This window comes from Carettochelys insculpta, chromosome 6 (genome assembly GCF_033958435.1).
Source record: "Carettochelys insculpta isolate YL-2023 chromosome 6, ASM3395843v1, whole genome shotgun sequence".
Lineage (NCBI taxonomy): Eukaryota > Metazoa > Chordata > Testudines > Carettochelyidae > Carettochelys > Carettochelys insculpta.
In genome coordinates, this window is record NC_134142.1 from 3,537,629 (window position 1) to 3,564,601 (window position 26,973).

Here is a 26,973-nt window from a genome sequence, read left to right on the forward strand (position 1 = left end):
CAGAGCTAAATCTACTTAAAAATTGCCATCTTAATTTTGATAACATTTCAGATTCTTTCCACACTGTCACTTGATCCATTCCTCTTCCCTACCTACTCCAGTCCAAGCCATAGGAAGTGCTCTTCCACTTGTGCTTCCTCTTCCCCAAGCCTGCAAATCACTTCTTAAATCTCTATGCTAAACCTCTCCTTTCTCTTTAGCATGTACGGACCACCTATACATGTGTTGTTTAGAACGCGGTACTGCTGTTTTCACAGATGAAGTTTGAAAAGGGGTGTGCTAGTCCTAATATCAAACTTCTATCTGGCAAAATTGGAAAAAATTACATGTGCCTAATTTGCAGTTTTGCTTTCGTGTACATGCATGGAAGTTGGGTACATACTTCTGAAATTCTGGCTCAGTATTTTGTTTGCATGAAGTAGACATAGTAATTTATTGCTAATAAAGATAGTGACTGTGCATTGGAAGGTACATTTCTTACTGAAGATTGAACCTCTCTAATCTGGCACCCATAGGATCTGGCCAGTGCCAGACAGACCAGAGAATGTGCCGGACCACATAAGGTTAATATTGTCTAACAGCATTGCTAACACTTTCACTGCTTACAGGGCTTTAAGAAGATATTCAGGGGTAAATCAGAGCTAAATAACTGCACAGAACACAGAGGGCCAGGACTGCTGGCTGGGAACAATCTTTATGGGACCACAGGAAATTTGGCTACACTCATAAGTGGTCAGCCAGCTAACTAAAATCATGCTGGATTACAGATGTTGCCAGGATTCTGGATTATAGAGGTTCAACCTGTATTCATCTTTAAAACAATTTCTAAATTAACGTTCTCTTGGCTTAAAAAGGATAGTGTTTAAAAGAATATTTTCTGTCAGTGTTTACAACCCAGTTGTTTGCAACACTTTGCCAGTGTGAAATTTAATCCTGTTAAAAAAAAATTTGTCCATTCCCACTCAATAACATCTCTTTCTACCAGGCTAGAATAAGTATCCAGATTTCAGTAATTGGTTAATAGAGAATTTGCAGTTAGGTAGCAGGATTAAAACACGCAGTTTTCAATAAGCATTATTAAAGTGAGAAAATACAGCCTACCCCTTTCCCGGAGTCATTGGGGACAATATGTATCTCATTGTTTGTTTCTTCTCTAGTCATTTACACACTGCAGTGAGAAGATGCACAGCACAACACTTATCAGATGTTGTGGAACAAATGGGACCGGGCCGGATATTGTCTGGAATTAAGGATGTTACTGACAGGATTTTACCTGCTGTAGCCAAGTTTGCGCAGGATGGCTCTCAAGAAACAAGGTCTGTCGATAGTAGTGGTACTTAAATTTAGTAAATAATTGTTCCAAATGGAAACTAAAGATTATTTTCATTCTTTAACTTACCGAACTAGCTTTTTTTCCCACCTTTTCATGTGTCTGAACTAGCTTCTCTTGCATGTGGTTTCTTTGGAGGAGCTGGCAAGGGTGGTGAAGGTGTATGACTATCTGAAGGTCTTTCTGCACTTAGAAAATTACATTTTAAGATACATTGTATTGTGATCAATTAGGCATCTAGTAATCAGCCAAATTATCTAATATTTATGGATAAATATGAAATGCCTTGCTACAATTTTAGGTATTATGGTCGAAAGATGCTCTTCAATATGATGACTCATCCAGACTTTGACAAAATGCTTGAAAAGTATGTTCCGTCTAAGGATTTACCTTACATTAAGGAGTCTGTCAGCAGTCTACGTCAAAAGGTATATGGAAAAGCTTTCATCTAACAGGTTAGAAAAAATATATTTAGGAAGACTAAATGTTTTCAGTATCTGTAAGGTGATACAAAGCTACTGGTAAGCTGGCAATCAGATGTGCTTTTGAGTACGCCCATTCCTATGGGGACAAAAGATGCAGGCTATACCTTCCCGTTGGATCCTGTCCTGTAAAGCAGTAGCTCTGAAAAAGACTTGGGATTCATGGTGGAAAAGTAACTGAACAAAAGGTGCTAAAGCAGTGCTGCGTCTGAGGGTGAACGCAGTCCTTGGATGTATAAATGGGGATTTAGGAGTAAGGAGGTGGTATTACATCTGTGTGTAGCATTAGTGAGACCTTATACTCTGTCCATTTCTGGTATCTGCACTTCAAAAAAGATATTGAAAGACAGTTATGAGTTCATGGTAAGAGCTTCAAAAATTATGTAAAGTCTGGAAAACATGTCTTTCAGTGAGAGATTTCAGGAACTGTCTTTTTCTGCATTTCAAATAAAAGGTTGAGAGAAGAGTTGATCATGGTCTAAAAAAGTACCTGCACAGGGAGAAGGTGAGAGTGTCTCCTACTGACGGGTTTGATAATTGAGAAGACAAATATGTAAAACATCCAGCTGCTGGAAGAATTCACAGTGAAAATAAGGTGCCCCTTTAACAGTGATAACGTTTAGCTGTTGGACCAGATTGCCAGACAGTAGATTATTCATCTGTTCAGTTGCTGTTGGATATATTTCTACAGGATATGTTCAAATTCAAGCATAAGTTATTGGGAACGGTACAGGAATCACGGGGTGCAGTTGTGTGGCCTGTGTTATGCAGCAGGACATATTTGATGATCAAGTTAGTCTTTTCTCTCCTTAAAAATCTGTGAACCTGGAGATCATTGTTTCTAATCTGGCCAAGGTCAGTAGTACACAGCAGTTTCTACTGCAGTGGTAGCCCACTGAATGGCCATTTTACTTGAGGAGAGTAATCGATCACACAAACACCATGGCCAGGGGTTGGCAACCAAAATAGCAAGAAAAGCCTTTTTTTAATTTGGTAAAAACTCAATAATTCAAGAGCTGCAAAGCATGTGAATACAAGATGGTCCTTAATAAATAACCTCAAATCATAGTTTTGACCTCATGCTTTTTACCATACCTCAAACTATTTCATGAATAGTGCGCACACAGGCAGAGTCGACACAGCATTCCCCTTTCGAAATAGGAATGCAAATGAGGGAGATTGAAAATGAAGTGCTGATTTACAAATCTCGCACTTCATTTGCATAGTCATGCACAGTCACGCTTCTGGAAGAGACTTTTCAGAAAGGAAAACAGCATGTAGACAGGGTTCCTGTGGGTTGGGGGCGGTTGGGGAGAAACATTTTCCAAAGAACCCTTCTTCCTCATTCATTTCAGGAAGAAGGGTTCTTTGGAAAATGGGTTTTCTCCTCCCAAAGGAATCCTGTCTACATTGCTGATTTTGCTTTCAGAAAAGTCTTCTGGAACTGCGAGACTTGTAAATCTTCCTGACTTTCACTTCCAACCCACTTTAAATATGCCAATTTTACTTTACATTTAATTTCAATTTTCTTTCTTAAAATGTATGTTGCCCTTCACAGCAGGAATGCCACAAATGTCCTTTTCCATTTCAAAATCAAGGCTTTATTAGCAACATGATCAAAGCACAGAATACACTATCATATCCTACAATGCAATGCACATATTAAAGTGGGCATTATCCAGCGTTTTGAGATCACACATTGTGTGCTGTCCAGATATATGTAGTTCATTTTGGGGCTTTTAGATGTTCACCACTTATTGAAAATAATCAGGAGGTTTTTTTTAAATTTGTAATTGTAGTGTTGGGAGCCACAAAGAAGTCCTTACTAGCCATATGTGGCTCCAGAGCTGCAGAATGCAGACCCCTGACTATAGTCATTGTAACTAAGTAACTGCCTGTCTTATTCAGTGTGATAGCCAAGGACTGTTGCTGTGTCTTCTCTCTGTAAGATACTCATGTTTAAATAGAACCATGGCATATGTTTTTTTTTCCTCAGCGTAGTCTTAGGGAAGCTTTGTAAGATTTCAATATCCAGTGCAGTCAGTCTGACGTTCTTCAGAAACTACTGTGCACACCAATTTTCAAAAAAGAAAACACAGGAAAATAATAGTAGTAGGCATCCTTCAGTGTGCATAGACTATGGATCACGCCCTTTATAGTTTAAATTGAGGACTTCGTTTACAGCGTCTACTGAGACTATGAAGACCCACACAAGGGTGACAGTCCTTGCTGCATCTCTTGCAGATGTGGTGGGTGTCTGGCAAGTCCTTAGTGTGCTTTCTGTGCGCTCGCTTCTCCTCTGCTAGCTGTCTGATCCTCATAGAATCATAGAAGAGTAGGACTGGAAGGGACCTTGAGAGGCCATCGAGTCCAGCCCCCTGCCCTCATGGCAGGACCAAGCATTTTCTAGACCACCCCGAAAGCCATCTATCTAACCTCTTCTTAAATAGCTCCAGTGATGGAGATTCTACCACCTCCCTTGGCAATTCGTTCCAGTGTTTGATCACCCTGACAGTTAGGAACTTTTTCCTAATGTCCAACCTGAACCTCCCCTGCTGCAATTTCAGTCCATTGCCTCTTGCTCTGTCCTCAGAGGCAAGGAAGAACAAGTTCCCTCCCTCTGCCTTATGACACCCTTTTAAATACCTGAAAACTGCTATCAATTCCCCCCTCAATCTTCTCTTTTCCAAACTAAACAAGCCCAATTCTTTTAGCCTCTCTTCATAGGTCATGCTCTCTAGACCTTTGATCATTCTTGTTGCTCTCCTCTGGACCCTCTCCAATTTCTCCACATCCTTCCTGAACTGCGGTGCCCAGAACTGGACACAATACTCCAGCTGAGGCATAACCAGCGCAGAGTAGAGTGGGAGAATGACTTCTCGTGTCTTGTTGACGACACATCTGTTAATGCATCCTAGAATCATGTTTGCCTTTATCGCAACAGCATCACACTGTTGACTCATGTTTAGCTTGTGGTCCACTATAACCCCCAGATCCCTTTCTGCTGTACTCATTGCTAGGCAGTCCTTTCCCATTCTGTATGTGTGACTCTGATTGTTTCTTCCTAAGTGGAGCACTTTGCATTTGTCCTTATTAAACTTCATCCTGTTTACCTCAGCCCATTTCTCCAGTTTATCCACATCCTTTTGAATTATGACCCTATCCTCCAAAGAAGTTGCAACCCCTCCCAGCTTGGTATCATCTGCAAACTTAATAAGTGTACTTTCTATGTCAATATCTAAATCGTTAATGAAGATATTGAACAGAACCGGTCCTAAAACAGACCCCTGCGGAACCCCACTAGTTATACTTTTCCAGCCTGATTGAAAACCATCAATAACTACTCTCTGGGTATGGTTATCCAGCCAGTTGTTCACCCACCTTATAGTAGCCCCATCTAAGTTGTATTTGCGTAGTTTATTGATGAGTATATTATGTGAGACCGTGTCAAATGCTTTACTGAAGTCTAGGCATACCACATCCACCGCTTCTCCCTAATCCACAAGACTCGTTATTCTATCAAAGAAAGCTATTAGGTTGGTTTGACATGATCTGTTTTTAACAAAGCCATGTGGGCTGTTCCCTATCACCTTACCACCTTCCAAATGCTTGCAGATGATTTTAATTACCTGCTACATTATCTTTCTTGGCACAGAAGTTAAGCTGACTGGCCTGTAGTTTCCCGGGTTATTCTTGTTCCCCTATTTATAAATGGGTACTATATTTGCCCTTTTCCAGTCTTCTGGAATCTCTCCCGTCTCCCACGATTTACCAAAAATGGTTGCTAAAGGCTCAGATACCTCTTCTATCAGCTCCTTGAGGATTCTAGGATGCATTTCATCAGGCCCTGGTGATTTGCAGACAACTAATTTTTCTAAGTAAATTTTAATTTGTTCTTTTCTTATTTCAACTTCTAAGCCTACCCCTTTTTCACTAGCATTCTCTATGTCAGGCATTCCTTCAGATTTCTCAGTGAAGACCGAAACAAAGAAATCATTAAACATCTCTGCCATTTCCAAATTCCCTGTTACTGTTCCTCCCTCCTCACTGGCCAATGGCCCTATCCTCTCCTTAGTCTTCATTTTGTTACCAATGTATTTGTAAAAAGCCTTCTTGTTTCCCTTTATGCTTGTAGCTAGTTTGAGCTCATTTTGTGCCTTAGCCTTTCTAATCTTGCTCCTGCATGCTCGTGTTGTTTGCCTATATTCATCCTTTGTAATTTGTCCTAGTTTCCATTTCTTATAAGATTCCTTTTTTATTTTGAGATCATGCAAGATCTCCTGGTTAAGCCAAGGCAGTCTTTTGCTATGTTTTCTATCTTTCCTGCGCAGCGGGATAGCTTGCTTTTGGGCCCTTAATAATGTCCCTTTGAAAAACTGCCAACTCTGCTCAGCCGTTTTAACCCTCAGTTTAGCTTCCCATGGGACCTTACCTACCAGCTGTCTGAGTTTACCAAAATCTGCCTTCCTGAAATCCATTATCTCTATTGTACTGTTTTCCCTTCTACCCTTCCTTAGAATTGTGAACGCTATGATTTCATGATCACTTTCAAATTCTCAATAATTTCCTCCCTATTTGTTGAAATTAAATCTAGAACAGCTTCCCCTCTGGTAGCTTTTTCAACCTTTTGGAATAAAAAGTTGTCTGCAATGCAATCCAAGAATTTATTGGACAGTTTGTCCCCTGCTGTATTAGTTTCCCAACATATACCTGGATAGTTGAAGTCCCCCATCACCACCAAATTCTGGGCCCTGGATGATTTTGTTAGCTGTTTAAAGAAAGCCTCATCCACCTCTTCCACCTGGCTAGGGGGCCTGTAGTAGACTCCAAGTAGGACCTCATCCTTGTTTTTTACTCCTCTGAGTCTAACCCAGAGAGTTTCAACACGTCCATCTCCTACGTCCATCTCCACCTCTGTCCAAGTGTTTACATCTTTAATATACAAGGCAACACCTCCTCCCTTCTTTCCCTGTCTGTCCTTCCTAAGCAGGCTGTACCCTTCAATACCAACATTCCAATCATGAGTATTATCCCACCAAGTTTCTGTGATGCCAACGATATCATAGTTGTATCCATTTATTAGTACTTCCAATTCTTCTTGCTTATTTCCCATACTTCTTGCATTTGTATATAGGCATCTCAGACATTGATTTGGTCTTGCCTCCCAGTTTTGCCCTGGCCCTCTTTTTACTCTCCCAGTGTAGCCCATACTCCCTCCCATTTCAAATTCATCTCCCATGTATTCATGCTGTCCACTTACCTGCAGGCTTGGCTCCCCTGCCCCATTGAACCTAGTTTAAAGCCCTCCTCACTAGGTTAGCCAGCCTGTGTCCGAATATTGTCTTCCCCCTCCTCGAAAGGTGAATGCCATGTCTGCCTAGCAGTCCTTCCCAGAAAAGGATCCCATGGTCGAAGAAACCAAAGCCTTCCTGGCAACACCATCTACGCAACCAAGCATTCACCTCTAGGATACGCCTGTCTCTGCCTGGGCCCCTACCTCTGACAGGCAGGATTGAAGAGAATACCACCTGCACCCCAAACTCCCTGACCCGTGCCCCCAGAGCCATGAAGTCACTCTTGACCTGCTCAGTGTCACACCTCGCAGTATCATTAGTGCCCACATGGATGAGAAGCATGGGATAGTAGTCAGAGGGCCGGATAATCCTTGACAATGCCTGCGTAACGTCTCGGATACGGGCCCCCGGCAGGCAGCACACCTCCCGAGATGAAATGTCAGGGCGACAGATGGGCACCTCCGTCCCTCTCAGAAGAGAGTCTCCAACCACCACTACTCTACGTTTCCTTCTTGCAGGGGTGGCAGTCGACTTCCCAGCCTTGGGGGTACGAGGCTTCTCTTCGTCTGTACGGGGTAATTCTTGGTCTCCTGTATTGAGTACAGCATACCGGTTTTCCAGTACCACGGTGGGAGGGTTCTGAGCAGGGGTGGGACACAGCCTGCTGCGAGAAGTAACTAGCTGCCAGTGTCCACCCTGGTCCACCTCCTCCAGTGGTTTATCAGCCGTCCTGTGCACTGAGACAGTTACCTCCGCAGTCTCCACCTGAATACTATCCAGGAACTGCTCATGGACTCGGATCCTCCTCAACCTGGCCACCACCTCCTGTAGCTCCCCCACCTGCCGCCTGAGAGATTCCACCAGCGGGCACCTTTCACACTGAATATTCCCCTCAGCCTGGGTATCATCTTGCCCTTCTGAAGGCCCTTGTGTAACCCCTGCCTCCATCTGCCGCGGTCGTCTGCTAGTTCTTCCCAGTTGTCCAGCTCGATGTCTACCTCTCTGAGGTCTCTCTTGCAGACATCTTTGTAGCGCAACTGGGGGCGTCCGGGAGGTCTTTAGCCAGAGGCTAGCTCACCATACAGGATGTCTTTTGGAATCCTTCCATCATTCATCCTGTGGACGTGGCCAAGCCAGCGGAGCCGCCGCTGCCTGAGGAGGGTGTGCAGGGTTGGGATTCCAGCTTGCTCGAGGACGGCGGTGTTGGTCACTCTGTCCTTCCACGATATTCCAAGGATGTGCCTGAGGCAGCACAAGTGGAAGACGTTCAGCCTCTTTTCCTGGCGGGCATACAGGGTCCAAGTCTCGCTGCCATAAAGGAGGGTGCTGAGGATGCAGGCTCTGTAGACTTGCATTTTGGTGTGAGTGTACAACTTGATGTTATTCCACACTCTCTTGCTGAGTCTGGACAGAGTTGTGGCCGCTTTTCCGATCCTCCTATTTAGCTCAGTGTCCAACGACAGGGTGTCAGTGATGGTGGACCCGAGGTAAACGAACTCGTGGACGACCTCTAACGTATAGTTGTCAATGTTGATTGATTGGGGATTCAGCAACATCCTGACCGAGTACGTTCGTCTTCTTTAGGCTGATGGTAAGCCCAAAGTCCTTGCACGCTTTGGAGAAAGGATCCAGCAGTTTTTGAAGCTGGTCTTCTGTGTGAGACACTACAGCAGCATTGTCTGCGAACAGCATGTCTCTGATGAGGACTTCCCTCACCTTAGACTTAGCTTTCAGCCGTGCAAGGTTAAACAGTTTCCCATCGGATCTTGTGTGCAGCAAGATGCCCTCTGTTGAAGATCCAAAGGCATGCTTCAGGAGGAGTGCGAAGAAGATCCCGAACAATGTCGGGGCAAGCACGCATCCTTGTTTGACGCCGCTCCTCATTCTGAAAGCATCCAATAAAGTACCGTCATATTGGATGGTTCCTCTCATGTCTTCGTGGAATGACTGGATCATCTTGAGTAACCGTGGACAGCCTATCTTGTGGAGCAGTTTGCACAGACCATCCCTGCTGACCAAGTCAAAGGCTTTGGTCAGGTCAATGAAGGCTATGTGGAGTGGCTTCCTCTGCTCCCTGCATTTCTCCTGCAGCTGCCTTAGAGAGAAGACCATGTCAGCGGTAGACCTCTCTGCGCGGAATCCACACTGCGATTCGGGGTACACCCTCTCAGCAATCTTCGGGAGTCTGCCAAGGATGACGTGAGCGAACAGTTTACCAGTGATGCTTAGGAGGGAGATTCCACGGTAGTTGTTGCAGTCGCTTCTGTCTCCTTTGTTCTTATACAACGTTACAATGTTAGCATCGCTCATATCCTGTGGAACCTCTCCCTCTTTCCAGCACAGGCACAGTAGCTCATGTAGGGGTTCCAGGAGCGTGTCTGCGGCACACTTGATTACCTCTGGTGGTATACCATCCTGGCCAGGGGCCTTTCCTGCTGCAATGCTGTCGATGGCTCTCTTCAGTTCATCCACAGTCGGTTCCTGATCCAGTTCATCCGTTACTGGTAGGAGCTCGACGGCATCAAGGGCTGCATCAACCACAACGTTCTCGTGTGAGTACAGCTCGGAGTAGTGCTCAACCCAGCGCTCCATCTGTTTGGCTTTGTCAGCAATGACTTCACCAGATTTGGATTTCAGAGGTGCCATCTTGTTCTGGGTGGTTCCTAATGCCTTCCTCATACCCTCGTATATTCCTCTGAGATTACCATAGTCAGCACTGGTCTGGATGCTGCTGCATAGCTGGAGCCAGTGGTTGTTGGCACAGTGCCTGGCTGTCTGCTGTACTGTTCTTCTGGCCGCTCTAAGCGCTTGCTGGGTACTCTGGCTCGGTGAGCATTTGTACCCCAGGAGTGCAGCACGCTTCTTTTCAATGACTGGAATCATCTCATCGGAGTTAGCTTCGAACCAGTCGTTCGTGTTTCTAGCTCTTCTTCCAAACACCGACAAGGCCGTGTTGTAAACTGTATCCCTCAAATGTTGCCATTTGGATGTCACATCGGCACCCCCAGGGCCGCTGCGCAGATTTTCCTGGACGGTCTCTCTGAACTTTTCAGCTTTCTCCAAGTTTGCTGTCTTTCTGGCATCAATGCGGGGCCTTCCAGCAGGTTTAGAGAGGTACAGCTTTTTGGGTCTCAGCTTGAGCTTGGAGCAAACTAGCGAGTGATCTGTATTACAGTCAGCGCTATGATAGCTGCGTGTCAGAAGGACATTTTTGAGGTTGTTACGCCTGGTGATGACCACGTCTAGTTGATGCCAGTGCTTCGAGCGTGGGGGTCTCCACGACACTCTGTGCTGGGGCTTCATTTGGAAGAATGTGTTTGTGATGCACAGATTGTGGTACGTGCACAGTTCAAGGAGATGCTGCCCATTGTCATTCATTTTTCCCACACCCAAGTGTCCTAAGCAGGAAGGCCATGAGGCCCAATCAGCTCCAGCTCTTGCATTGAAGTCACCCAAGATGTATAGTTGTTCTCGAGCAGGTATTTGCGCTACAGCAGCACTAAGCACGTTGTAGAACTTGTCTTTTACTTCTGGTGTGGCGTACAGGGTTGGAGCATAAGCGCTGATCAGGTGGACGGGACCGGCGCAAGTTTGAAGCATGATCCGAAGAAGTCTTTCTGATCCGCCCATGACTAATTCCACCATTTGTAGAAGGGTGTTTCTGACAGCAAAGCCAACACCATGCTCTCTGGGTTCTTCTTGGGCTTTACCCTGCCAGAAAAAGGTGTAGTCCTTTTCCTTTAGAGATCCCAAATCTGCGAGTCGCGTTTCTTGCAGTGCAGCGATATCAACTCCGAGCCTCTTCAGTTCCTCGTTGATGACAGCGGTCTTTCAGGTGTCACTGATGGCCTGAAGATCTTCAGTCAAGCCGGTCAGCGTGGTCCGCACATTCCAGCAAGCAAGCTTAAATTGTTGATGTTTCTCATTTCTCGTTGATTTTCTTATTGGTTTGCCTGGTGCCCAAATTTCAGTCACTTGTCAGGTTCAGGAACCTTAAGCCTCACGTACCCAGCGAGGCAGGTGAACTGTGGCGGGACAGTATCCTATTGGCTGGGGGCTGCCCAGCTTGAGGCGGGCGGTGACTGTCCAGTGAGATGCGAGGATCTCTCCCACCATTGAAGGCAACCCCTGGCGCTCGTTCTCTATGCCAATCGAGCAAGAGCTTATAACCGGTATCTGTTGCCTCCCGTGTTGACGCAACGCTGTTCAGCGATGCCGGAGTACCTCTCCAGGCGCGAGCCTGGGCACTTATTATGGAGACTCTGGGCTGCCCACACACCAGTGTCCCCCTCTCGGCTTTGCTGATATAGTCCAAAGGAGAGGATAACCTCCACATCTGGTACCAGCTCAGCTGCAGGAGTTGCTGGGACAGTGCCAGAAGTTGACACCGAACCGCCTTCGGACTCCACTCCGGATTTTCTGTCAGGGTTTACTCCCTTCGCCTTGCTCCTTCCCAGGATAACCCACAAGGCAGTGGGGTGTGGAGAATGTGGTTGAGGATCCCACTACTTCATACCTCCCTGTCACCACAAGTCACCATAGCTCCCTGTGGAGCAATGACCTCATATCCCCGGGACCCTCCTCCCCACCTTTCGCCCCCCCCCCCAGCTACCATCACCATAGGACCCTCCCCAACCCACTACCCCATCTGCTCCCATGTCCGCCCTCCTCACTGCACTGGCCCCTCTCCCTCCAGCTGCTCTCAGTGCCCCCAGGTCCACCTTCCACCAGCGCTCTTCAGGCTCTTCTCTTCAGAGACTCCTTTTCCTGATAGTGCTGCCTTGCAGGGCACAGGTGGAACACCATACCTGAACAGGACAACAGACACGGGGCTCCTCCCTCGGCGAACTCCCAGAGACAAACTCCCTTCCCTGTTAGCTGCTGCCCCCTGTTCGCTGCTCACAGTGTTCACTGAGAGCTCCCTTCTTATAGGGAGAGCTGCTAGCTGGTTAGGCCTGGCTCAAAGCCTTGCCTCCAGGCTAATCAGCCCTTGAAGGCTCACCTGGCAGGAAACTCTCCCAGTTCACACCTTGCAAACTGCTCCTCTCTGCACCACACAAACTCAGGCACACAGGCAGCTGATCAAACTGCCCTTCTCTGCAAAGTAACGTAGCTGCCCAGACAGACATTCACCCACCAGCTCACCACACAGCCCCCCAAATCCCACACTCACCCAAGCTCCTCTAGGACGCTTTGCCCAGAGGCAAACTCCCTTCCCTGTTAGCTGCTGCCCCCTGTTCGCTGCTCAGCTGCACCCTGAGCCCCACCCAAAGCTACTAAATCTTCATCTGGCTACAGCTGTCCCCGGAGCCCCACAGATCTGGTGCGGTGCATACATACAGGGAGCGCAGGACTGGGCTTGGAAGCCATGCAATCTGAGCCAGCGCGCCGCATGCAGCCTCTGTGGGTGCTGCCATCCTCACCGCCGTACCAGATGCCCCCAAACCACTTGCCCACCACTGACATCCCTTGATCTTGCCCCCCCGCCCCTCCTCATGCTGCAGTGGGTCCCTTAGCTCCCTTTAAGCTTCCCCTCAAAACTCCCTCCTTTTAGCAACCCCCGCCCCCGCAAGCTCCCTGATCACTTGCCAGCAGGGCTTTAGAGCTCTGGCCTACCTGAGAGCCCCTCCCTCTGATGACTGCGCAGCCAATCGGTGCGCAGCCTGAGCACATGGCCTCTCTCTCTCTCTCTCTCACACACACACACAGAGAGAGCTCAGCACTCCAAATAAACAGACAAACCCAGGCCCAGAACCCCCCAAACCCAGGCACCCACACACTCCAGAGAGCCACTTACCCAAAGGTGCTGTAGTTTGCCCCCTCCTTCCCCAGGAGAGCCCCTCTCAAAACAGTGAAATAATACATTCATCATTATTTAATGCCACTTTTAGTAAGACTGTTCTGTACAACGTGTCAGCTAAAATACACAAATCACATTTAAAATAATCTTTAAATTTAAAGAGCAAGTACAGCTATAAAAGAATAAATAAAATAATGACCAATAGGGTACATCTTGGATAGAAGTATTTTTGACATGTTTTTTCACAAATAAGAAAGAGATGGATTGAGTTAGATTGTGGTTGGTGCAAGTCTCAGAACATATGTTGCAGCTCAGGCATGATTGCTGGCTTAAAACAGTGATGGTATCCTTAAATGATGGGCTGGATGAGAATTAGGATAACCTTTAAAACTATGATCATCAGCTACTTTGACGACTGTCAGTGTAAAGAATGCAGACTTGGCATAATGCTCATGTTGCTTAAACCTGAGCAGCTGAGTTGCTGCCTCTGCAGCACCAGGAACAAAAAAAGAGGAGCTGCTAAAATGGCATTACAATAATAGTGCCTTGTGGTTAGGAAGGAGGTTATTGCTTTGTAGAGGGCACACTGGAATAGGGAAGAGTCTAGGTTGCAAAGATTGCACAACCAGAATGGACACTTGGGAATCACTTGATCAAAAAGGACATCAGGCTGAAGCTACACTTCAGTTAAGTACCCGTAACTGACTGAGGCTTGCAGGGCTTGGGCTAAGTATTGTTTTATTGAAGGGTGGACATTTAGCCTTCAGCTGAAGCCCGGGATTTTGGACCCTCTCATTTTGCAGGATATTTGCCCAACCCTGAATGCCTACACCGTGGTTAAATACCCCCTCATCCTGATCCCTGTGAGCCTGAGTCAGTGGGCATGGACAAGCCACTGGCTTTCAACTGCAGTGTAGACAAACTCCAGGTTTCTTAATCTGGTCCACAACTTCTGAACAAATCCCGTCAGCAAACAGGCAGTTGAAATCTCTTGTTAGCAGCCTCCATTTAATTTAGCCCAGGTTTCAGATAAGAAAGTTTCGGCTCATGTAGCTGTTTTTTTTTTATTACCTAGAGACTGTCCATAGTGTAGACCAAATCTGTGGGGCCAAGAGCTATCATTGTGCATCATCCAACATCCTGAACCCCTTTATCATGTACAGAATTACTGCTGCCCAGAGTTTTCACAAAATATCGGTCAACTTGCATAACAGGCTAATTCCTAGAGAGATGATGTGTTTCACATATCTGATGATCAGCGTTTAGGGGCTTACCTTTGTCTTCATGGTGCTTAACTCAGATGAGATGAGGGGGCTGAGTGGTGAAGGCAATAGACTACTAATCCATTGTGCTCTGCATGCATGGGTTCAAATCTCATCCTCATCTAATCTTTATGTGGGTAGTGTGGCTGAGTGGGCTGAAGTACTGGCTTTCAACGCCTATATCCTTGGATGTGTGGGTTCAAATACCACCACTGCCTTGTCCAGTGGGAAGGGATAGCTCAGTGGGTTGAACATTGGCTTGCTAAACCCAGGGTTGTGAGTTCAGTCCTTGAGGGGGCCATTTAGGATTCTGGGGCAAATGAAGGAGGGGGAGATGGTGCTTGGCCCTGCCAAGAAGGCAGGGGACTGGCCTCAAAGACCTCCCAAGGTCACTTCCAGCTCTGAGATTCAAATCTCCATATTAAATTGGGCACTTTAATATTCACTGATGAATTTTTAGCTAGAGAAATATATAGTTGTTAAATCTTTTTAAATTTGTTATTAAAATATTTGTTCTTACTGATGCACCTTGAGGAATGCAGCCACTGATAGGCTGCTGCTTTTAAGGGATTTGTTTTCTGTTCCTGTGACTGCCCAATGTCCTGCACCTTGTGTGATGGCTTGAAAAGTGAAGTTACATATAAAGCAAATGAATAATTTCCTGTGAGGAGCACAGGAAAAATTTCAAGAGATGGCGTTTTGGTGTAAGGCCTTATTTTAGAACTATGAAGCAAGATTAGATGACAGTGAATGAAATCTCCTAAATCATGTATGCACTACAGTTTTCACCTTTGTCAAAGTTGGAGGAGTTGCAGCTGCAGCAGTGGTGAATGGCACATCCAGGTTTTGCCAGCGTGGGTATACGCTGAGAGAACAAACTAAATCACTGAGCACTTTAAGCTCAGGATTGAGAAGCCTATTTTTAGTCAACACTAGTCCATCTCTCTCAGCAAGCAGACATGAGTATACTTGCTATTTCAACAGGGTTTCACAGAATATAAGAGGTAATATTTTTAAAATTACGGTTCTTAAGACAAATGGATTCATTTAAAAGTGCCTCAGAAAACCAATTAGTTAGAAGCTCCCCAAAATAAAAAAATTGAAATCTGACTGTTGGTGTTGAAAGTTGTAACTAAAATATTTAATGGGGTAGAAACAACTCCTTATTTTAGGTATTTGCCCACTCAGACATTTAAGTTTATAATTGCAGAATCAGTAGGAGCTTCTAAATGTGAAGATGACAATTTGTCTAATCACTTTTAAAAATTGAACATGGGAATAGTCTACTGTGACTTTTTCCTTTGAAGTCTTAAACGTGGACATGGATCAAGCAGTGGAAGTCAATGGGGTTTAGATTTTTGGGTAATTTTGACTATGACCAATGGATGTTGCTTTGGCATATAAATCAGGAAGGCTTGAGGAGGAGGAGGGAGTAACTTAAAAAAGGAAATGAAGAGCTGAAATAACAGTGTTTTTAAGTATCTTTCCTGTTCATATGAACTTAATAAAAGAAATAGTGCACTTACCGTTTTGCATCTTAACAGTGGTGAGTAATGTTAATACTAAGATCAAACTGTCATTTTACTGTGTAATGTAAAGTGTTCCTGCTTTGTAATACAATTGCTTTGCAATTAGATTGCATATATGAAAAGAGACACAGTGAATCTAATCTGTAATTGCTACTGCAGTTGGCACAACCATTAGGCTTGCTAATAAAACACTTCTGACACCACAGCATGCTACCTGAGACACTGTTACTTATTTTTATATATTTGCAGGGCCTAGGAGAGATACCATTAGACACACCCTCAGCCAAAGGAAGACGTTCTCATACTGGTAGCATTGGACATTCAAGGTCATCATCAACTTCGAGAGATGCTCTCAATATCACTGAAAGGTAGTATTGTTTTGCTAATTTGTATATTGATTAGTAATTAATCTCCAGGGCATATTCTTTGCAGTACCACTGGGAGAGACTGTGGAAACATTCATAACAATATTTGTCAGACTTGAATGGAACTTCTAAAAAAAAAAGTCGGTAGAACTTGATGGCTCAAGTGAATACTTTTAATAAGGCAGTCACTACTTACTAATAACTCACCTATTGCTTTGTGCAGTTAGGTGCTAAGAACATAATGGACATACTGGATCAGACAAAAGGTCCATCTAGCTCAGTATTCTGTCTTCTGACAGTGACCAAATGCCAGGTTCCCCAGAGGAATGAACAGAACAGGTAATCGTCAAGTGATCCATCTCTTGTCACCCATTCCCAGCTGCTGTCAAACAGAGGCTAGGGAAGCCATCCCTGCCTGACCATGAATTTATCTAGCTCTTTTTGAACTCTCTTGTAGTCTTGGCCTTCACAACATTCTCCGGCAAGGAATTCCACAGGTTGGCTATGCGTTATGTGTAGAAGTATTTCCTTTTATTTGTTTCAAGACTGCTCCCTGTTAATTTAATTTTTTTTCTTTTGGTGATCTGTGGTTCTTGTGTTAAGGGAAGAGTCAATAACTCTTCTTTATTCACTTTTTCCACACTAGTCATGATTTTATAGACCTCTATCATATGTCACTTTAGTTCTCTCTTTTCCAAGATAAAAATTCTCACTTATTAATCTCTTCTCATATGTCTCAGAGGGGTAGCCATGTTAGTCTGTGTCTGCAAAAACATTAAGTCCTGTGGCACCTTATAGACTAACATATTTTGGAGCAAAAGCGTTCGTGGGCAAAGACCTGCTTTATCAGATGCAATACTCCAGTGCTCCAAAATATCTGTTAGTCTGTAAGGTGCCAAAGGGCTTCTCACTGTCTTCTCATATGGCAGCTGTTCCATACCCCTAATCTCTTTTTTGGCTTTTTCTGAACTTTTTCAAGGCTATGATATCTTTTATGAGATTAGATGACCACATCTGCACACAGTATTCAAAATGTGGGCGTAACATGGATTTATATATTGGCAGTAAGGTACTCTTATCTTATTCTCTATCCACTTCTTAATGATTCCCATCATTCTGTTTGCTTTTAAGGCTGCTGTAGGACATTGAGGCTATGTTTAGACTGTAGGCTTCTGTTGACAGAGGTTTTGTCAATAGAGCACATGTCCAGATTGCAGATCTCTTGGAAGGGATCTGCTGTTGGGGAGCATTCTGTCAACATCCCTATACACCTCATTCCACGAGAAAGAAGGGATGTCTCAACAGAGGGGGGTTTTCCAACATTTGGCCCCCTGTGGATGGGCCAATTGTTGGAAAAAGCCTCTCTTGACAGAACTGTCGGCAAAAGATATGCAAATTGTGGTGCACAATTTGCATATCTTTTGCCGAGAGGTCCCCACAGTCTAGACACAGCTTGAGTATGTGGCTTTCAGAGAACTATCCAAAACAACTCCAAGCTCTCTCTTGAGTTGTAAACACTAATTTGGTCCCATCATTTTATACTTATAGATGGGATTATGTTTTCCAATATGCATTACTTTGCATTTATCAATATTGAATTTCATCTACCATATTGTTGCCTAATCACATAGTTTGTGAGATCCTTTTGAAGCTCTCCACAGTCTGCTTTCGACTAATCTTGAGTAGTTTTGTACCATCAGCAAATTTTGTACCTCACTGTTTAACCCTTTTTCCAAATTATTTGAGTAAGTTGCATAGGATTGATCCCAAAATAGACCTGTGGGACACCACTTATCTCTCTCCATTCTGAAAACTGACCATTCTTTTTAGAATGCTTGATCAAGTCCATTCCACAATAGATGTGTGTGCTCCCCTCATGCACGGGTGCATGAAGCTTTTCCCTCAGCAGTACCCATAGGGGAGCATCCCTAGAAACCCTCAGAATGAGGTCTCCATGAAATGGTATAGGGGGCGCTGTACACTCCCGCCTGCCCCCCCAACCCAGTGTTCCTTTTAAGTTGAGTGGGCAGCCACCCACAAGAGACTCCAATGTCATCCAGCTGATGAGCAGAGCATCCACAGCCAGCAGTTTTTGTTCCTCCTGGTGGTGCACATCACCCCATGTCTTAGTGCACATAAAATTTTTTCTGCACACAAGTTGGAAAAAAGAGAGGGGACATTGCCTGCTGCCCTCAGTTCTTTTTTGCCACCAGAGGTGGTGCATTGAAGCTGCTGTGTTTCAGACAGCTTTATTTCTTGCTGCAAAGGCAGCTATCTTGCTGTAGATCAGGCGTGTCCAGCCTGCGGGCCGCATGCGGCCCTGGACAGCTAGTAATGCAGCCCCACAAGATCGTAAACTTTTAACATTATTATGTGATTTGTATACATTAACTATATTATATGTTTTATATGCGGCCCAAGACCATTCCTCTTCACTCAATGCGGCCCAGGCAAGCCAAAAGATTGGACACCCATGCTGTAGACTGTTCTCTCCATATTATTAATTTTTATTGTTAGTCAACCTAGTTAGTGCCCTGAATGGTGCATGCCCCGGTGCCCAGGTTTTAAGCCATGTTTAGAATGCAAACACCTCATGCTGGTTAGTGACCTGCTTAGCAGTTGCCTGAAGTGTTTGGGTACAGGGCACATTGGCAACATTCTCCTCAAGACACTGCTAATGGAGTTGGCGCTTGCCCCAGCACCAGAGACCAGGTTGGATTTGGCCTTGAGTGTCATGACCTTGTTGTGAGGCACCATGTTGGTGCCTCCCTTCAGGTCGGCACTCTTTCCACGCCGGGAACTGCAAGGGGGAAGTGACGACACTGGCGAGGGGTTGCTCCCTGACATCCCACAGGAGGAAGGGCAAGATGTGGGGAGGATTTCAGACATGTCAGGCAGCTCATTGACCCCTTCAGGGAAGCATGGCCCAGCTCAAGTGGAGTGTCACATGCATTTCTACATTCCCCCAGTTCTGGGTTCAGGAGACAGGATTTTGGGTGGCAATCATTGGAGCCACGAAGACCATGGATGAGTTCTCAGGTCTCTAAGAGATCACAGTGGGGTAGGTTCCTAGTTACCCAGAGATCGCAGTGCTGCTCCTTGGACTTCTCAGTACATCAACATTATTAGTCATCATCATCATGCCAATACCAGTCCTCTTCTTGATGCTCCTCATGATTGAGAAGGTCTTAGTGCTGCAGGTTTCCCTTCCTGGTCTAGGTCCCGCTCTGGATCCTGGTACCATGTGAGTGCTGGGAGGCACTGATTCCTGTTGCTGCTCTGTTGGACCATGCCGTCTTTCATGGGCACGAGACTGGCTCGTTGAACAGATCCTCCTTGAGCCTACAACTCCCACAGATACTGCGAGACCTCTCCATACTGTTCCCGGTTACTGAAGGAGATGACTCAGAGGCCAACACTAAGCAGGAGATCCTACCTCTGGGCCAAGCTCTGGCACCATCATGCTCTGTGATGCCACCCCTGCAGGGATGGCTGCAAGGGCAATGGCTGATGTCTGGGTTCTCGCACTCCACCCAGCTGGCACACCTGACCTCAGGGATCTCTGCATGGCCTTTAATCTCGGGTTACCCCTGCAAAGCATGAGTTCTGGAGAAGGACCTGACTTTGAGACAAAGCACCCCATCAAGCCAATGGCTTGCCTCATAAGAAGAGGCGATGGACTTGGTGACATGGGTGTCCACCTCAACCTCCCTACGAGAGGCCATTGCAAGCCCTCTGTGCATGGTACTGCAGGAGGATGCCAGGGTACATCAAGAGCTCCTAAAGTGGGTAGCAGCTAATCTGGGGATCCAGGCAGAGAAACTCAAGGAGCCCTTTGGCGTGCTCTTTAATGTGTTGAGCTCCCTGGCACTGGGTTGGGTAGCCTTGTCCTTGCATGAAAGGGTCAAAAAGATCACTACAGTCCTGTGGCAGAACCTCCGCCCCCTCTTCTCCATCTCCAGATGGGCTGAGAGGAAGTACTTTGTGTCAGCCCAGGATCACAACTACCTCTACCCCCACCCCACTCCAAAATCCCTGGTGGTGGAGGTGATCGACCAAAAGGAGAGACAGGCACAACTGGGGGCAGCACCCAGATACAAAAACTCTGACTGGACCTGTTTGGTCAACAGATTTATTCCTCTGCAAGTTTACAGTTACAGTTGCCAGTGGCTAACCACCAAGCTCTCTTGTAACATGTCTCAGCCTGTGACCAAGTTTGAAGATGCGCTACTAGAGGATTACAATAAGGAGTTCAAAGCTCTTCTGGAAGAGAGAACAGTAGCAGCCAGAACAGCCTTGCAGGCTGTTTCTGATGTGGCAGATTCATCTGAAAGGAAGTACTTTATCTCCATCTCCACCTTTCATGACCTGTGACATGGTGAGATTCTTGGGGGGGGGGCCTTAAGAGGCTCTATTCCCAGGTTTGGGGCCCTGTCCCCCAATGGGACCTCACCTAGTCCTCTCCAATCTTATTGGACCATCATTAGAGGCTCTTCGTTCTTTCTCTGTCCCCCACCTGTCCTAAAAGGTTGCCAATGACTTAACTGAGATGGGTTTTGGAGGTGAGCCCTGACCTCAGAACCCTCATAGATGCTTGATTACAAAGACAAGGTCCAGCTGCGGCCATGCCCAGCATTTTTACCAAAAGTCATTTCTGCTTTTCTTGTTAATCAGGAAATATCCGTAACTGTCTTCTGCTATGAGCTTCATAGGTTTTCACAGGAGTGGCAGCTCTGTGCCCTGGACATCAAGAGGGCACTAGCATTCTATTTGCACCAAGTCTTTCCACAAATAATACATCTCTTTTTAGGTACTTCCAACAAACTGTAGGGCCTGACAGTGTCTGCTGTGCAGCTTTCTAGCTGGATCACCTCCTGCATCCAGACCTGTTATCAGCTCGCACCAGTCCCTATCATCATCATCAATAACCATGGGCTCAGTGCCTGTTGGCATCTGATGCCTCTCTCTCTCTGTTTCCTTCCATCTTTCCCTGTCCAGTTTGGAGTGGCTTAGTGTCTGTAGACTAGCTCCGCACCAATCTACTATATCGTCTATCCATTCTCTGTAGGGTCCACCTCTCCTATTTGAACTGTCCATTATGCCAAATGCCAGGGTCTTGATTTTTCGTTCATCGTTTATTCTGCAAATAGCTGTAGCTTCCGTTTTATAACCTTCTGCAGCAGGTTCTCTTTCGGCTGTATCTTTCTGTATAATTCCTCATCGGTGACCTTCTGCATCCATCCTATTCTCAGAATCTTTCTATAACTACTATAACAAATACTTTCAAATGCCAATATTCTTCTTTTCATATCTTTCGTTATCACCCATGTCTCACATCCATACAACATGCTGCTGAATACACACATTTTCAAGACGCTAAGCTTCGTTCCTAGGCTAATCGCTGTGCTTTTCCAGATCTTATGCATCGCCTTCAGACTCGCTCTTGCTTTTGCTATTCTAGTTGCTATTTCCTTCTTACAGTCTAGATCATACGTTATCTTGCTCCCCAGATATGTGAACTTCTCTACATTTTCTAGTGCAATACCATTGACACTGATCTTCCCTCCTATTTCCTTATCTCCAAATACCATTGTTTTTGTTTTATTGATGTTCATAATCAGTGCATACCGCTTCTCTTCTTCATTTAGCACCTGCACCATTTTCGCTAGCTTCTCCTCATCTTCCTCAATGAAACTATATCATCCGTGAACCTCAAGTTGTTAATTCTTTTCCCATGCACAAATATCCTGTCTATCTCTTCCTTGATCTTGTCCGTCGCCCTGTCCAGGTGTGTGTTGATGGTACTTGGCGATATTGGATCTCCTTGTCCCATACCTCTACTTGTTTTAAACCAACTTCCCAACTCCCTGCCTGTTCTCACTGCTGCCTCTGCATTGTCACTGATATCCTCCAACAACCCTATCAGTCTGCTATCCACTCTGAATGACATCGCCCAGGTCAAGTATAGCTTTCTGAGCTATACTGTCAATGCCTTTTGAAAATCAACGAAGCAAGTGTATATGTTCTTGTTCTTTCGTCAAGGTTTCTCTGCTATCACTCTTAGTGCCAATATCTGCTGTATGGTACTTCTGTCTTTTCTGAACCCTGCTTGTTCGTCTGCTATATGATCTATCTGCGATCTTAGTCTCTCCGTTAGTATCATCATCAGCACCTTGCCTAGATGACTCATGAGGGCAATCATTATGTAGTTCTTGCACTCCAATGTGCTTCCTTTGTTGTGTATTGTCACTAGCACAGATCTTGTCCGTTCCTTATGCACTTTCCCTTCTTTCCATGCTATATTACATAGTCGGTGTATTTCCTGAATCATGCTTTCTCCGCTGCATTTAATCATCTCTCCCATGATCTTATCATTTCCAGGGCTCTTGTTGTTCTTTAGTCATTTCACTGCTTTTTTTACTTTCTCCTTCAAAATATCGCTCTTGATGCTCAGTGGAGATATCTCTTTCAGTTCTTCAGTCAGTCTCTCTGAGACACTTGGGTCCAATTGTGCTTTGTGTAGGTCGGTGCAATATGTCGTCCATCGCTGCACAATCTTCTCCCTGTTCATGAGGACTTCTTCATTTTCATCTTTGGTTGCCATTTCCTATTAATATTGCTAATTGTTTTATGCACCTCCTTGGTCTTACATTCACTGTAATACCTCTCTATCTTCAAATTGGTCCTCTAACCATTTCTCCTTATCCATTCTGGCTGCTTTCCTTACCTCACTGCATTTCACCCTAGATTGCTGTTCCGCCAAATCAGAAACATCTCTTTTGATCTTCAACACTCTTCTTTTGAACCAACTTCAGTGTCTTCGGAGTAATCCACTTTTTATTGATCTTCTCTTCTTCTGGAACAGTCTGCTTAATTCTCTCTTCCATAGCGATGGCTATCCCTGCAACTCACTTATCTATGTCTTTCTCTGTGGCAATATTCTTAATCTTCTCTTTGAGTGCTGCTCTATATGCATTCCCTGTTTCTTCCTCACATGCTTCGCCATGTCTCTCTCTTATCTCTATGTTTGCGATCACTGGACTGTGGTCTGAGTCTACATCCGCTCCTTGGAAAGTTTGGCACTGCTGTACTGATGTAATCCATCTTCTTATCAAAATCATATCTATCATGTGCTTTGACTTGCTGTCATTCGATCACCATGTCCACTTCCTACAGTCTTTTGGAATTTCATGTTGCAGATCACCATCTCATGCTCTGTAGCAAACTCTAGTAGTTTTTCACCCCATTTGTTTCTTTCTCCATATCCAAACCTTCCCATGACATTCTCCCAACCTTCGTTATCTGTTCCAACCTTCGCATTCCAATCTCCAATGATCAACATATCTTTCTTCGGTGTCTCCTCCACCGTCTTTGTCAAGTCTTTACCGAATAGCCCCATCTCTTCCTCTGTACTGTCTGACATGGGTACATACACCTGAATGACTGCGATGTTGAATGGTTTTGCTTTGAATCTCGCTACCATCATTCTTTCGCTTGCTGGTTTGTATCCTAATAATGCTTTTCTAGCTGTTTTGCTAAGAATGAATCCAACTCCCGTTTCATGCTTTTAGTTTCCTGACCAAATGACTTCGCAACCTCATATCTCTCCTGATGCCGTTCAGCTCATATCTGCCAGTCCAAGTATATCTGTATCTCTCCATCTCCTTCTGAAGCAGCTCTAATTTTCCAGTCACCCACAATGTTTGTACGTTACATGTTCCAATGGATAGCATATGTTATGGTTGTAATTTTCTTCTGGTAGCCAACTTATCGACCCAACCCCGATTGGTATCGTGGACCTTGTTTATCTGGGCAATGTTTGAGCTGGCATCTTTTATAATTTAGTTGTACTGGCATCAGATTTCATTCATATTGTTGTTTGATGGTCAGCGCATCAACACTCGTCTGACCAATCCTCCTCCTTCATCCAGGCTTGGGAGTGGCATGGAGCTCGTAGAAGCTTCATGGCAGGGTTACCGGTCCCTTTGCCGCCCATCATATGAGTTAACTTGACTAGGACTCAAGCCTCATGAGCTGTTTTTTTTGGTGTATGTACCAGTCCACAAAATCTGTAGGGCCACAACATGCTCTTCAGTCTACACAGTTGTCTCATCATGCCATTACCCGGCAAGCTGGAGACAATGTCGTGTTGGCAGAGCTGTTCTGTGGTAAATGGCCTTGAACTCATATCCTCCACCCAGTGTAGTGCTTGGAGTCACCTATTGTGGAATGGACGGAAGCACTTGAAGAAGGAGAGTTACCTGTTTGTAACTTGTGTTCTTCAGGCTGTGTTGCTCATGCCCATTCCATATCCTGCTCTCCTTCTCCGCTATCAGTTTCTGGCAAGCAGGGAGTGGGGGTGAGGGGAGTGTGCCCTGCCCCTTATACCATGTCATGGAGGGTGCCACTCCAGGGATTGCTAAGGCTGTTCTCCTACAGGCACTACTGATGGGCACACATATCTGCTGTGGAATGGATATGAGTAACATATATTGAAGAACACCAGTTATGTCTTTTTATCCCATCCTTTGTTTCAGGTTTTTGAAACAGTTATTAATCCATGAGAGGACCTTCTATTTTATCCGGTGACAGCTTAGTTTGCTTACCAGCCTTTGGTGAGGGAACTTGTCAAAAGCTTCCTGGAAATATAAGTAAACTAGATCAGCTGGATCCCCCTTTTCCACATGCTTATTGACATCCTCAAAGAACTCTAGGAGATTGGTGAGGCATGATACCCCTTTACAGAAACCATGTTAACTCTTTCCCCCAACAAAAAGTGTTCACATATGTGTCTGACAATTCTGTTCTTTACTATAGTTTCAAACAGTTTGCCCGGTCCTGAAGTTAAACATACCAACTTGTAATTGCCAGGATCACCTCTAGAGCCTTTTTTTAAAAATTGTGTTCCATCAGCTATCCTCCATTCATTTGGCACAGAAGCTGAATTAAAGGCTAGTTGAAGAAAGATTTAGGAGTTCTGCATTTTCATGTTTCAGAACTCTTGGGTGAATTCCACCTGGTCCTGGTAAACTTAACTGTAGTAAGTTATCAATGTGTTCCAAATCCTCTTGCAATGACTCCTCAGTCTGGGAGAGTTCTTAATATTTGTCACCTAAAAAAATGGCTTAGCTTTGGGAATCTCCCTCAGGGCCTCAGCCAAGAAGACCACTGCAGTGCTAATTAACTTACTCAATTAACAGTGTTCTAATTAACTTACTGCCTACAAATACACATGCATCTTCTGAACAAGTATTTGTAGTGCCTTTTGTTCACATACAGTGCTTGACTATTAGTATAACTATACTTTTAAGGTGTTACTTTCTCTGTGCATGATGTGGGTGTTCTTCCTCACTGATGGACAGTATCAGTAAGAATAGTGATGCCTATGTTTTATAGTCTGTAATCATTAATATGATAATGGCTAAACTCCACTGGAGATGTTAAATTATTGGAGAGGAAACTAACACACAATAATTAAAAGAAATCACATAAATTCTAAAATTAGCTCTTTGAGCTCTTGTAAACATTATTCTGATTATACCCTTCTAACTAGGACAATAAATAATTGAGCTGGTGAGTGAATCACTTATAAAAATCGCTTGGTGGTGGTACTGTCATATGATAAAATTAGAGGCATCTGACTCAAGTTTAAGCGGCTACAATATTAATCATCCTCATGCTGATCCTTGTTTTGTTTTTTTTTGACAATCCAGATTATCATTGGTACAAACTATGCGGATTAAAACACAGTAATGCTAAATTCTGGGAGGCACTACCCCAAGCACTGAGAAGACAGATATTTATTCAGAATAGTGATAATTGTTAGGAAATGTGTCACAAACTAACTTACATTGAAAGTGTAGCTACGTAAATTGTAAAACTACAGCATAAAACTGTTGGAAAGAGAAGAGCAGAGGGACCCAGAGGTGGATGGAGTGGATGGGCTTCTTTGCAGATACTCATTTTCTCCTGGGACCCCAACGCTGTCCAGCTGAGCCCCCAATTAACCATAGGTACACTCATTTATCAAAACAAAAAAGCCGTCCAGTAGCACTTTAAAGGCTAACAAAATAATTTATTAGGTGATGAGCTTTCGTGGGACAGACCCATTTCTTCAGACCATAGCCATACCAGAACAGACTCAATATTTAAGGCACAGAGAACCAGAAATAATAATCAAGATTGATAAATCAGAAAAAAAATTATCAAGGCGAGTAAGTCAGAGAGTAGAGGGGGAGAAGGTGGAGGGAGAGGGGAGTCAAGAATTAGATTAAGCCAAGTATACAGAAGAGCCCCAATAGTGACCCAGAAAACTCCCATCCTGGTTCAAACCACGTGTTAATGTGTCGAATTTGAATATAGAAGAGTTCAGCAGCCTCTCTTTCCAGACTGTTGTGAAAATTCCTCTTCAGTAAGACGCAAACTTTTAAGTCATCAACAGAATGGACCACTCCATTAAAATGCTGGCTGGACAGGTTGGTGAATCAGGAGTGCTTTTATGTCTGTTTTGTGCCCATTAATTCTTTGTCTAAGAGAGTTTGAAGTCTGTCCAATATACAAAGCATCTGGGCATTGTTGGCACATGGCATATATGATGTTGTTTGAGGAACATGAAAATGTGCCCGTGATTCTGTGAATAACCTGGTTAGGTCCAGTGATGGTATCTCCAGAATAGATATGTGGACAAAGTTGGCAATGGGCCTTGTTGCAAAGAAAAGTTCCAGGATTGGTGTTCCTGCGGTATAGACGGTGGTTGTAGGTGAGAATCCTCATAAGTTTGGGAGGCTGTCTGTAGGACAGAACAGGCCTGTCACCTAGGGCCTTCTGGAGTGTGGCATCCTGATTAAGGATAGGTTGTAGGTCTTCCGTAATGTGTTGCAGTGGTTTGAGTTGGGGGCTGTATGTAATGAG

The 26,973-nt window shown here is 44.8% G+C and overlaps 1 protein-coding gene across 5 annotated transcripts in view; it reads left to right on the plus strand.

Annotated features, from left to right (window-relative positions):
* Positions 1 to 26,973, plus strand: part of TOGARAM1 (TOG array regulator of axonemal microtubules 1) — a 108,819-nt gene that overhangs the window by 62,131 nt on the left and 19,715 nt on the right. For 4 of the 5 annotated variants that reach the window (XM_074996138.1, XM_074996142.1, XM_074996141.1 and 1 more), the window contains 3 exons: positions 1,158 to 1,316; positions 1,632 to 1,758; positions 15,947 to 16,065. In XM_074996138.1, the coding sequence (XP_074852239.1) occupies positions 1,158 to 1,316; positions 1,632 to 1,758; positions 15,947 to 16,065 (405 nt within the window). Of the gene's footprint in view, positions 1 to 1,157; positions 1,317 to 1,631; positions 1,786 to 15,946; positions 16,066 to 26,973 lie in introns of all 5 variants that reach the window. The other variant, XR_012645868.1, reaches the window with a different exon arrangement.